The 13,465-nt window shown below is 42.8% G+C and overlaps 1 protein-coding gene across 1 annotated transcript in view; it reads right to left on the bottom strand.

Moving 5' to 3' along the window:
• Positions 1–4,575: 4,575 nt before the first annotated feature.
• The window catches only part of Pak2 (p21 (RAC1) activated kinase 2), a 69,292-nt gene continuing 60,402 nt past the window's right edge, over positions 4,576–13,465 (bottom strand). Inside the window, exons 14-15 of the mRNA XM_057764349.1 lie at positions 10,890–11,027; positions 4,576–8,702 (exon numbers count right to left, since the gene is read on the bottom strand). Coding sequence (XP_057620332.1) covers positions 8,616–8,702; positions 10,890–11,027 — 225 coding nt within the window. The 3' untranslated portion in view covers positions 4,576–8,615. The remainder of the gene's footprint in view (positions 8,703–10,889; positions 11,028–13,465) is intronic.

Below are 13,465 nucleotides of genomic sequence, written 5' to 3'. Positions count from 1 at the left end.
ACGTTAGGTCCTGTCTTTTTTTTAAAAAAAATTTATTTATTATGTATACAGTGTTCTGTCTGCATGTATGCCACCAGAGCAGAAGGGGGCACGAGATCTCATTATAGATGGTTGTGAGCCACCATGTGGTTGCTGGGAATCGAACTCAGGACCTCTGGAAAAGCAGGCAATGCTCTTAACCTCTGAGCCATCTCTCCAGCCCCTAGGTCCTGTCTAAAATGAAGTTCTTTCTCAAAATGGAGTTTGTTCTGCTCCTTCATAGGCACAAATGTAATTCTAACATTCTGGAGCTGGAGGACAAGTTGAAGGCAACATAATGACATCCTGTCTCAAAAGCAAAACTAAATCTAAGGGTGAAGATATTAAGTGAGCATGGCATTCTCCCCATGCGGGTTTCTAGAAGACAGCAAAGCAAGGAACATCTCACCTGCCATGGAACAGAACAGGCAAAGTGACAGTAGGAGATATCACAGACAGTTTTGGGAAACAAGTTAAGCAGCCCTAATCAGAAATGCAAAATGGCCCAAATCCAACTCTTTTTGGAATATTGATATGGTACCACAAAAACCTCACATTTGGATCTCATGTTACATGTCACAGACACAGGTGTACTAAAAATATTATATAAAATTCCCTTCAGACTATGTGTGTAAGGTATACATGAAACATAAGACGTCTGAACTGGGTCTGGAGAGAGGGAGGGAGAGGTAGAGGGCAAGAAAGGAAAAGGAGAGAGAGAAAAAGGAGGGCCAAGAGATTATTTTATCTATTTTTAAAACTGGGTCTATGTATCCTTCCCTAGGCTAGAATTTACAGAGATCTGAGTGCTGGGATTAAAGGCATAAGCCACCATCCCTGGCATGCACAGCTTTTTAAAGTTTTTAATGACTGAGTAATTTCTCCAGTCTAGCTTTTCCTCTCCTCCTCCTCTCCTCCTCCTCCTCCGCCACCTCCTCCTCCGCCGCCTCCTCCTCCTCCTCTTCTTCTTCTTCTTTAATTTTGTATATGTTTTGTGCATGCTGGTTAGTCATGCATGGCTTCACTCTCAGACTTGAGTGGCAGAGGCAGGTGGAGTTTCTACTGAGTTCCAGGGCAGCCAGGGCTGTCTACCACGTGTTGTGTAGCTGAGTAGCTGTAAATGTGGGCACATACTTCACAGTGAGCAGGTGGAGGTGGGAGGATAGCATCAGGTGCTGGTCCTCAACTTCGGCCTTGAGACAGTCTCTCTTTCCAAAGTAAACAAAATCTTCTTGACAGGCAGTGGTGGTGCACATCTTTAGTCCCAGTACTCGGGAGGCAGAGGCTGGTGATCTCTAAATTTGAGGACAGCCTGGTCTACAGTTCAGGATAGCCAGAGCCACACAGAAAAACCCTGTCTCCAAAAAACAAAACCAACCAAACCAAACTAAACAAACAAAAAACAAAAAAATCCAAAACAGCCGGGCGATGGTGGCGCACGCCTTTAATCCCAGCACTCGGGAGGCAGAGGCAGGTGGATCTCTGTGAGTTCGAGCCCAGCCTGGTCTACAAGAGCTAGTTCCAGAACAGGCTCCAAAGCTACAGAGAAACCCTGTCTCGAAAAACCAAAAAAAAAAAAAAAAAAAAAAAATCCAAAACAACAACAACAACAAAAAGCTTTACTTGAGATAGGGTCTCCTTTTCTGCTGTGTACACCAGACCAGCAAGCCCCATGGCATGCTGGGATTACATGCTCTTGCTTCCACATCCAGCTCCCCCACCACAGGGTTTCTCTGTGTAGTCCTAGCTGTCCTGGAACTCACAGAGATCCGCCTGCCTCTGCCTCCTGAGTGCTGCTGAGATTAAAGCTGTGCACCACCACCACCTGGCTGGCTACACATCCAGCTTTTATGTGGGTTCTGGGTATCTGAACTCAAGCCTTGTTCCCATTAAGCACTTTAACCCATGGGCCCATCTCTCCTGCCCAGCAACAGCTTTTCTCTCTCCTCCTTTTTTTGGGGGGGGTCAGTCAGTCTTGGTGGAGGCTGTTCATTCGTTCCTGGCTGCTCAGACCTGAAATAATTACACAGAACTGTATTAATTAAAACACTGCTTGGCCAATCACTACCAAGTCAGCTATGCCCAATGTAACAGAAGTCATTCAGAAAGACTACAAAGAGTTGGTAAGGGGCCAGGGATTTGGCTCAATAGTAAATGCACCGATGCTCAAGTCAATCCACAGTGGCAAGAAGAGAACTGACTCCTTCACACACACACACAACAAACAAGAGCTGTGAAACTTAATTAGGAAGTCATTGGCGATGCTGGCAAGTGTGGTTTTGCTGAGATCAGAGGGGAACTGTCAGAGACATCAAAGAGAAGTACAGAAAGTATTGGTATCAACCACTGAGGCACGTTTTAGCTGTTCTTAGGCAAAGGTTCTGAGACCTGCAAAAAAGTTAGAAGCCAGGGATGAGAATCTGGCCCTGGCTACTTGGGAAGCTGAGGTAAGGGCGCTGCTTAATTCTATGAACTTATGGCCAGTCTGGGGAACACAGAGAAGACCTTGCTGCAAAACAAACAAACAAAGCAAACAAAAACAAACTGGGACTAGTGACATGAGAGTTATGAGGTGTGTGTGACTAGGATCAAAGACATTGTACATACTGAAAAAATACAATGAAATCCATTATGTATAATACATACTAACAAATTTCAAAGAGAGGAAAACATGCACATAAAGTTATACCATGTTAAGATCATGCATTAATTCATCTAAGTTCCCCCTCCCCAAAATGGGTGCGTTAGAACAGAACCAAACCCAATAGTTTAATAAATACTTCACAAGCTATGCCCTGGACCCCAGTCTACAACAGTACACATTTTGTGCTTTCTTCATAGCGGACTTTCAGGGTCACACCAAGTTATGCACTCCACCATTACAAACATGTCTTAAGTGATGTATTTAGTGTTTTGGTTTTTTTTATTGAACTATACATTTTTTCCACTCCCCTCTCTTCTACCTTCTTCCTGCCCCCATTGTTGCGGGAGGTCCTTCCGCTCCTCCAGCCAATAGCCGCTGAGATACCAGCCCATTGGGGTGTGGTCTCTCTCCCTTTAAAAAAGTGGCCACTTCCCTCCTCACTCTCTCTTACTTCCTGTTCCGCTTCTGGCGACTAGACTCCCTTCCTGATTGCGCAGAGGGCTGTTGTCTGGGACGGTGATCTGTAAGTTTTTTCCCCTTTAAATAAATAACCATTCTATTAATCATAATTCCAAACTGGTGTGGGATTTGTTTGTGACTTCGCCTTTACCCCATGCTACACTTCAGTCAAGTAATCATTAGTTTCTCAGATGCCCAGGCACATCAGAAGGGCAGTGGGCTATGTGTGCACATATGCACTAGGAGGCCAGAGGCTGATGTCAGGTGTCAACTCTTCACCATGTATTTTGAGGCAGTGTCTTGTCACTTACGGGATTGGCTGGCTGACTGCCAGTGAGCCCTAGGGACCTGCCCATCTCTACAGGTCTTCAGTGCTGGGACTTTATTTGTGAGGCACCACATCCAGCTCTTTACTTGGGTTCTAGGAACCCAACTCCAATCTCATGCTTGTTTGGCAAGCACTTTGCTGACTGAACTCCTAGCTGGGCTATTTTTAAGTTTATTCTGAATCAGATTTAGGATAAAGGATTGTGTTTTCTGTCCAACCATAGTTTATTGTATGTTCATGACTGTTTTGCTTGCATGAATGTATGTGTACCATGCCTGGTGGCCAGGGAGATCAGGAGAAGGCATCTGATCCCCTGCAATTGGACTTACAGATTTTTTTTTTAAAAAAATATTAATTTATTTATTATTTATACAGTATTCTGTCTGCTTGTATGCCTGCAGGCCAGAAGAGGGCACCAGACCTCATCACAGATGGCTGTGAGCCACCATGTGGTTGCTGGGAATTGAACTCAGGACCTTTGGAAGAGCAGGCAGTGCTCTTAACCGCTGAGCCATCTCTCCAGCCCTACAGATGGTTTTGAGAATGCTCTGCAAGACTAAGCACCCTTCACTCCCAAGCCATCTCTCCAGTCCTCTACTCAGGCTCTCTAAGGACCCCTCTTAATTTGGAGCTTTGGAATAGAGTCAAGATAGTGTTAACTGTGGCGGCACAGCCTGTAATCTCAGCTCCTAGAAGGCTGAGCAGATCAGGAGTTCAAGACAAACCTTGGCCAGCTTGGACGACATTGAGTTCAAACAAACAAATATGGTACCATGACACCATGAACTGGTCTAAAACAGTCATCATTAAAAACACTAGCATAACGGGTGGGGATGCAGTGCAGCTGGAGAACCCTTGTTAACAGATGTGAAATCCAGCATCTGAGTGCTTGTACTTCGTGAGCTTGAATATGGTGGATATGTCTGTAATCTCAGCACTTGGAACAAGAGGCAGGAGAAGTTTGTTACCCTAGGTTGCATAGCAAGTTTGAAGACAGCCTGGGCTATGTGACAGTCTGTTCCTTCCCCCTTCAAAATCCTAGTATTTTCTTTGAAAACCTTTTTTGTTTCTGTTTATTGAGACAGGGTTTCTCTGTGTACCCCTGGATGTCCTGGAACTCACTCTGTAGACCAGGCTGGCCTCAAACTCAGAGATCTGCCTGCCTTTAACTCCCTAGAGCTGGATTTAAAGGCATGCGCCCCCAACGCCTGGCAGAAAACCTATTAAGATTTTAAAATATTTATTCTTTGATGTTATTCTGACAAAAAGTGGAAATTTAAGAAAAGAAAAAATGGACATGAAAATTTATTTCTAGCTCTCAAAGAACAAAATTATTCAGTCATGAAATACAGCAGTTAAGAGCAAAGAACAGTTAATTATGTGGGATTAAATTAAAACTAGAAGGCAATATGAAATTTGAAGACAAAACAGAAATAAGTTACTTTTTACTCAACTCAATTTCCACCTATCAAAAGAGGAAAAACAATAAATAAATAAAAAAGTGACTACTTTCCAACCAAAAATTTTGAAAACCAATTATTTGCTTTGCTTTTTGATACAGAATGAACATGTTTGACAAGGTTACCATGTATTTTCTTCTGCTCTTTGGGTAATATAGAATACAGAAAATGAGAAAGACTTGAGTTCTTTCAAGGAGCAGGCCAGTGCTTGACTCTGCTCCCGAATGCCACATTATCTAACCCAGCATCTTTGCCGGAGTGGTCAACGAATGTACACCATGTTTGGATTTTCCTTACACATGCTACACTACAGAAAAACCACTAAACTATCAATCACAGGCACAAGGGCGGCCAGGAAGACCAATCTGCTTTGTATAGTGCTATGAAATTCTGTTAGAAAAACCAAAAAGAAGCGTTTAATTGGATTTTAGCAATAATTAATTTTTAAATTATGCAGTAATGTCAAATAGCGGCCTAGATTCTTTCTGTTTTTATTGGAACTAGGGATCAGCTCGGAGCTTTGTGCGTGCTAGGCAAGTGATTCACCACTGAGCTACAGCTCCAGTCCCATTAACTACAGTCTAAAACTACATTAGAAACAGTGTAAGGACAGGACAGGTGGTGCATACCTTTAATCCCATTACTTGGAAGGCAAGAGGCAGGGGAATCTCTTTGAGTGAGATCAGGCTCATCTACCTACGTTCTAAGCTAGTCAGGCCTATACAGAGAGACCCTATATAAAAAAAGAAAAGAACAATTACATTTGCCCATGTGACTGTGTGTGTATGTATGTGTGCACACATACACATTCAGAGGTCAGATAACAACTTGCAGGAGTCAGTACTCTCAAATCCTAGTGGCTTGGCAGAAAATGGCCTTAGCGGCTGCAGATCTCAGTACACTTCAAACATTTTCATATTCAAAACCAGATGCAAACTGTTTAACACCTCCCTTCTAACTCTAACCAAGGTCTGATAAGGTGTAAACATGTTCTGGTAAGAACACAGTGTATACACATGAACCCATGAGAAATACTTCTAGGCAGCTGAAAGTTGCCTGTCAAAGGCAAAGCCTGTTTAGGACTGGTGGTCACTAGAGACATTTCAAGCAGCTAAATATTTTATGTTGAAGGGAAGAGGGCTCCTACTTTGTTCCAGGAACTCAACATATGACGGCAAAGCTGTGCCAGTCACGGTGTGGAACGCTGCAGTCACTTTTTACTATTCTAGGTAGGATAAAGTGTTCTGTAAAAGCAGCAAAAGGAACAAGAGAAACAAATACACCTGGGCCTACCACAAGGTAAGACAATACATAAGGGGGGACAGTCCCAACAACACTAGAGGACTACCAAAGTAGGTCCAATGGGGTTTCCTACTCTAGAGATGACAAAAGAGAGGATACAGAGGCAATTATTAAAAAAATATGAATCTCAAGTCATACAATTGTCTTTTAACAGGATCTCAACATTTTAATTTAAAATTAACTAATAAATCACAATTCTATATTGCTTTAAAGATTATTTTGTTTAAAAATGACACATCTCAAAATTAACCATTACTGTTAAACTATTACAGGTTAGTTTATCCAGGTCAGGAGAGAATAAACAACAGTGCAGCTCCCTTAACCTCGGAGTCATGTGTGAATGACAAAGTCCGTCGCCAGCAATGGACATCCAAGTAACCATCCAAGAAATTGTAAATACAAACCCCAAACTGCTTCTGTTGAGAGAAAAGCCCTTGTGGAGTCACAGCGTACGGCGGGGGCATTGGCACGTGTCCCCTGTGGTCTCTAAGACAGGATGGGGTGCCTTCTTGTGCAGTCATGGGACAGAGGACCAGTTCCATCATCTCACTGGCTTTCTACTTTGTCGGCAGTATCACCATTATCATCTGCCCAGACAACTGTTTACAAACAATGCTCACATCTGCAACTCAAGAGACACTGCAGCTTCCCAGCAGAAATACACAGTGACAGTTGTAGAAGGCCAAATGCAGTCCAGGTAGAAAGGCAATCACAAGGACAACAAGACATTAAGTGCTCTAGATGTGGAGTTTCACTGAAGACCTTTCTGCTATGAAGACCCCAGAGACCTCTTCTTATCCTCGTATCTGAATGGGCACAACAGGAAATGAAACTCTGACCCTTTCCCCAAGTGTCCCAAAGAGCACACCTATTTACTCATGATTCGTACTGTGCAGAATGGCAAACATGTGTCAAGTTCTTTTGAAAGGGGATGGCGGGGACAGGTCCTGAACCAACCACAGAACTTCCTCTTCTGTGGCTCCAGGAAGCAGAAGAGATAATTTCCTCCTCCACAGGCAAAACAACAAAGCAATAAGGAGAAGAGAGAGAAAAGACAGGAAGGGGAGGGCAGGCTAAGAGCTAACGCTACAGGTCACAGACCTCTCATTAAATCTTTAGAATAACAAGTATCACTATCAATATGCACATTGCAGTTCTCTTTCTCCAGTTTTTTACATGAATATTCATTTGGAAAAACAAAAACTAAACTACCCCAACACCATGTACTCTATTTCATCGCTCGCAGTAAAACATAATGGGTTGGGAGCACTGTAAACCAGATGACTCTTTACAGTTTACTGCCATGAGCCTTATCTCTACAACACTGCCATTTCATTTCTACGACTAGCCTAGAATACCAAGGTTCAAATCTCTCTTGCTTTCTGCTACTCCCAAATATTTTTCCTTTTAAAGAGAAAAACAGTTCTTAACTTTTAAATTCTGAAAATTCAATGGTTATTACTTGCCCGGGTGTATGCGAAATAAGGGTTGATTTGAACAAAACCCGATACCTAAAATCGCAACATATACAGACACTCATTCCCAAGGGAACAAAAGGGAAGGGACCGGCACCAAAGGCATGCAGTCCAAGCGGAAGAACAAATCACTTTGGTTCCTAAAGCCAAATCTGAGGAGAAACAGGCAGAAAAGACAAAAATGGTAAGAACATACAGTCAGTGGAGTCTTTCTCTGTATCAATGATTTAGTTATAAATATAGATTATTAGTCCTTTCTATACATGTAACAAATGTCAAACTCACTACCATGAAACTTCTAAAGTTAACTCTTTCACATTTGTTAAAAAAGGTAAAAATCACATACTTTCCCCTTCAGTTTAAGCTCTAGACTGAAATACATGTACAACGCTGGTCCTAACTTCTATAAAAAGTCACATGTCAAGCAAGCTCTTTGGCCAATATAAAGAGCTACATAATTTCTGTCGCACTTGCCTTCAATTTAGGCAACAACTCCAGAGGATCAGATCAGAGGAAGGGAAGGCTACAAGGGGGGGGGGGGGGGAGGTGAGACCAGCAGATTAAGAAATACTCAGAAAAACTCGAATCTGACATTCAAGTATGGAAGTATCCCAAAGGAGACAACAAACAGGATCTACTGCAGTGGCAGAGTCACCACACAGTACGCGCAAGGCAAGCGCTGTCTGCTGAAATGGAAGGCTAGTGAGGCAGTCCACAATTCCTTTTGGACCCTAAAGCAGGGGCTCATCTGGAAGTCATAATTCTCTTACTGTATTTTTTTCTTGGTCATCTTTAGAAAATAGAAGTTGGCTTGTTTTTCTCCATGTGATGCAGACTGTCTCTTTACATCTCTCAGAGTAACAATTTCATGTTTTAAAAAACTTCTTTTAGAAAATGGATAAAAGAATACAAGGCCTCAGTTGATGGCGTTAGCGGTTACTCTTCATGGCTTCTTTAGCTGCCAGGATCAGTGGCGTCAAGCTAGATAATGGTTTGGCCAGTTTCAGGAACGGATGCTGCCAAACGGAGGGGAGAAAGAAAATATAGAAATGTTACACATTTAGAAACTGAAGCCCCAAATTACTTATGGATCATTGTTTATTAAACAAAACCATGTACTTTGATTCCTAAAATTCTCACAGTCAGGACATCACTTTTACAGCTCCAAGGAGAGCTGGTTTGTGTGTGTGGCATGAGCTTGTACGCTGTTTTCATATTTGTGTGTAAGTGTGGAGGCCAGAGGTCAATGTCAGGAGCCCTTCACAACACTTTTCCTTGTGTCTTTCACTGACCGCTACACTGGCCAACAGCCTCCAAGGATCTGTCTGTTTCCCCAACACTAGAGTGTATAGACACATATATGTGTATAGATACCATATATAGTATATAGATATATGTAGTGCATAGACACACATAGTTCATAAACATATATAATGTATAGGCATCATACATAGTATATAGACATGTATAGCATATAGACATATATATTGTAGACTTCACAGTATATATATAGTATTTAGACAAATGTATAGCCATATAGCATATAGACATAGTGCATAGACATCATATATAGTATCTAGACTGATATAGTGCAATATAATGTATATACATATATAGTAAGACATATAATGTATAGACACTATAGTGCCTAGACATGTCATGTATAAATAGAATATATAGTATATAGATGACATACATAGTGTATAGTGTACAGACATACACAGCTACACCTGGCTTCTTGGATGTGTGCTAGAGATCAAAACTCATGCTTGGGCAACAGGCACTTTCTATAAAGAGACATCTCCCCAGCCCTGGTTTTGGTTTTTGAGCTGTAACTTATCCTGGCTTCAAACTCCCAGCAATCTTTGCCTACTAAGAAGTTACTCTGTTTCTTTCTTCTCTTTTCAGCTTTTAAAGACAAGGTGTTCTGTGAAGACCTGGCTGTCCTCTAACTCAGAGATCCTCTGAGTGCTGGGATTAAAGGTGTGAACTATAATGCCTAGGCTCTTCCCCCCCTTTCTTTAATTACATTAATTTAGTGTGAGACTCTGTGTGTATGAAACTCGTGTGTGTGTGTGTGTGTGTGTGTGTGTGTGTGTGTGTGTGTATGTGTCTAGAGATTGAACTTAGGTATTCAGGCTTGGTGCAAAATACTTTTACTCAGAAAGCTACTTTACCAACCCCCAGTAAGTTTTCCTAATTGCATAACATCTAAAGATTTAAGGGGCCAGGAGTATACTCAGAAGGCAGAGTGCCTGCCTTCCATACAGAAAGTCCTGGCCAGGTTCAATCCCTAGCTGCACAGGCAGATGGTGGTTCATCTTTGTGATTTCAGTACTTGGTAGGCTCAAGATCAGTCTCCATCTTCAACAACATTGGCGAGCTGTAGGCCAGGCTGGGCCACACAGAAATGAATGAATAAAGAAATAAAATAGTTCTACAGAGTTAAGACCCATAAATATACTCGTGACAGCACTGAACAGGTCCAAGATTTGATTAATTACAGAAACTTACTATGATTAAAAATTATGCAACTAAAAATTGTTTTTTTAAGGGCGGAAGAGATGATTCAGGATGTAAAGGCACTTGTCGGCAAGTCTGACAAGGAGAGAACGACTATTGCTAGTTTTTTCTGACCTCCATAATGTCTGTCCACACACACAAATACGTGCGCACACACACACGCATGCGCGCGCGCGCACACACACACACACACACGTTTTGTTTTGTTTTTCGAGATAGAGTTTTTCTGTGTAGCCCTGGCTATCCAGGACCTCATTCTGTAGATCAAGATGGCCTCAAACTCAGAGATCCGTCTGACTCTGCCTCCCAAGTCCTGGGAGTAAAGGTGTGTGCCGCTACTGCCTGGCCACAATTAAGGTTTTTTGTTTTTTGTTTTTTTTAAATTTTATTGCTAAGCCGGGCGGTGGTGGTGCACGCCTTTAATCCCAGCACTCGGGAGGCAGAGGCAGGCGGATCTCTGTGAGTTCGAGACCAGCCTGGTCTACAAGAGCTAGTTCCAGGACAGGCTCCAAAACCACAGAGAAACCCTGTCTCGAAAAACAAAAAAACAAAAAATAAATAAATTTTATTGCTAGAAATGAAAGCCTAAAGTAAAGCAACTGCCGGGCATGTGGCAAGTGAAAAGGGAAGCATCAGCACTAGGAAGCTCATCCTCCAAAAGTTACCTTCACCAAATTTACCTGTAACAGTTCTTTGGCTGAACCCCTTTTCTCCACATCCATCTCCAAACACCGGTTTAAGAAATCCCGAAATATTGGAGAAAGTTTCTCTGGATTCTGAAGTTCAGGAGTTCCATTTGTTGCTATCAGGTACAAAGCCTAAAAAATAAAACATTTTGGCATATTAAAGCCACTCACAAAATGATAGTACATCGAGTTTCATACTCTGGCCTCTGCCATCCTGTGCTCCCCAGTGGCAAGCTGCCTTCTTTCCCACAACTCAGATACCAGAGGCTGATCTGAGACCTTCACCACCTACCTCCTAACTCACGCTCTGACGGTGCAAGGGTCTTTGTTTCAACACCCAGGGACTCCAGGCAACTCCTCCCTACTCCTTTACTATAGCTCTTTACACGGCCATCTCTCATGTGACTCCTGTCCTGACCTGTGGTGATTTCAGCAGCCACAGAGAAGCATGTTGCAGTCACTCATCTTCCCCCCCCCCCCCCCATGCTTCCTCAGATGTATGCTATGGGCACACCTTCCAGGACTACTGGCTGCAGTAATTGATTTACTCTGCAGCCCCCCCCCCCTTTTTTTCTAGACAGGATTTGTCTGTAACAGTCCTGGCTGTCCTGGAACTTACTGAGATCGACCTGTCTCTGCCTCCTAAATGCTGGGATTGAAAGTATGTGCCACCACCACCGGGCTACAGCTCATCTTTTTCACTCTTAGTACCCCAATGCCAGCGATTCTGTGACAACACCAAGTCCCAGGTCTCTCTGATCTTCCCAGTGTTCATCATGTCCTGTTGTGTGGGGATAGAACCCAGGGCCTCATGCTTGAAAAGCACTTTGCTGTTAAGGCCAGCCTGGTCTAAAGTTGAGGACAGCTAGGGTTGTTACACAGAGAAACCACTTTTTAAAAATATTTATTTATTTATTATGTATACAATGTTCTGTCTGTGTGTATGCCTGTAGACCAGAAGAGGGTGCCAGACCTCATTACAGATGGTTGTGAGCCACCATGTGGTTGCTGGGAATTGAACTCAGGACCTTTGGAAGAGCAGGCAATGTTCGTAACTGCTGAGCCATCTCTCCATCCCCTGAGAAACCACTTTGTAAAAGAAAAAAGAAAAAATATGGCTGACATCTCTTAAAACTGACATCTGCTTAAACTGGGCATGGAATCTTCCTGTGGGACAACGGTCTGTACTCTGTCACTTGTATTTTAAATAAACACTGATTGGCCAGTAGCCAGGCAGGAAGTAGAAGCGTGGCAATGAGAATTCTGGGAAGAGGGAAATTTCAGTCAACAGTTGTCACCCAGAGAGAGGAAGCCAGACACAGAGCAAGGAAGATGTGACTGCTTTGCCGAAAAAGGTAGCAAGGCATGTGGCTATCACAGACAATTATGGGGTAATCTAAGTTATATGAGTTATTAAGAAGCCTGAGCTAATGGGCCAATCAGTTTATGACTAATGTAGACATTTGTGTGCTTATTTGGGACTAAACGGCTGTGGGACCTGGTGGGACAGAAATATCAGTCAACAGATCTCAGCATTCCAAATAAAGAGGCAGGAGGCTTACATGGTCTATGCACAGCAAGCTCTAGGCCAGGCTGAACTTAACAGTGCCTTAGCCCCAAGCACACAAAGAAAAAACCCAAATAAGGTAAAAAATACCACTTACTAACTCATATAGGTTCGTAGTGTTCCCAATCAAGAGTCTTTTTTTGTTTTTTTTTTTTGTTTGTTTGTTTTTCGAGACAGGGTTTCTCTGTAGCTTTGGAGCCTGTCCTGATCTCCCTTTGTAGACCAGGCTGGCCTTGAACTCACAGAGGTCCGCCTGCCTCTGTCTCCCGAGTGCTGGGATTAAAGGCGTGCGCCACCACCGCCCGGCTCCAATCAAGAGTCTTTCACGCAAGGTTCCCCTACTCCATTTATTCTCCTTCTTTTTGTTTACTTTTTGGGGGGAGAGATGGGGAGGGCGGTTCAAGACAGTTTCTCTGTGTAGCCCTGACTATCTTAGAACTCACTCTATAGACCAGGCTGGCTCAAACTCACAGAGATCTGCCTGCCTCTGCCTCATCAGTGCTAGGATTAAAGGTGTTCCACCATCAATTGGCTATTCTCCTTTTCTTATTCCAGGATATATTTCATTTCCCATGACTAGATCAGTATTAATTTTATTGTAGCACAGCGAATGTTCACACTAGAAAATAACCCCACTCACCTGTCACTCTCTCTCTTTAAATTTTACTATGTTTCATGTGTATGGTTGTTTTGTCTGTATATCATGTGTCTGTATATCTAGAGCCTGCAGAGGCCAGAAAAGGATGTTGTAGCTCCTGAAACTAGAGTTATAGATGGTTGTGAATTGCCATGTGAGTGTTAGAAACCTAATCCTGGTCCTCTGTAAAAACAGCCAGTGCTCTTAACTGAGCATCTCTCCTGACCCTCCCCTTTTCTCTTGAGACAGCATCTTGGCTTTGTAGCTCTGGCTACTCACTATGTAGATGAAAATGGCTTCAAACTTGTGGTTATTCCACTTAAAATTTCATGAAGCTAAAGCAAGGTGTTTCTCAAACAACTCCAA

Source organism: Chionomys nivalis, chromosome 3 (genome assembly GCF_950005125.1).
Source record: "Chionomys nivalis chromosome 3, mChiNiv1.1, whole genome shotgun sequence".
Taxonomy (NCBI): Eukaryota; Metazoa; Chordata; class Mammalia; order Rodentia; family Cricetidae; genus Chionomys; species Chionomys nivalis.
This window is presented reverse-complemented; position numbering and strand designations above follow the sequence as displayed.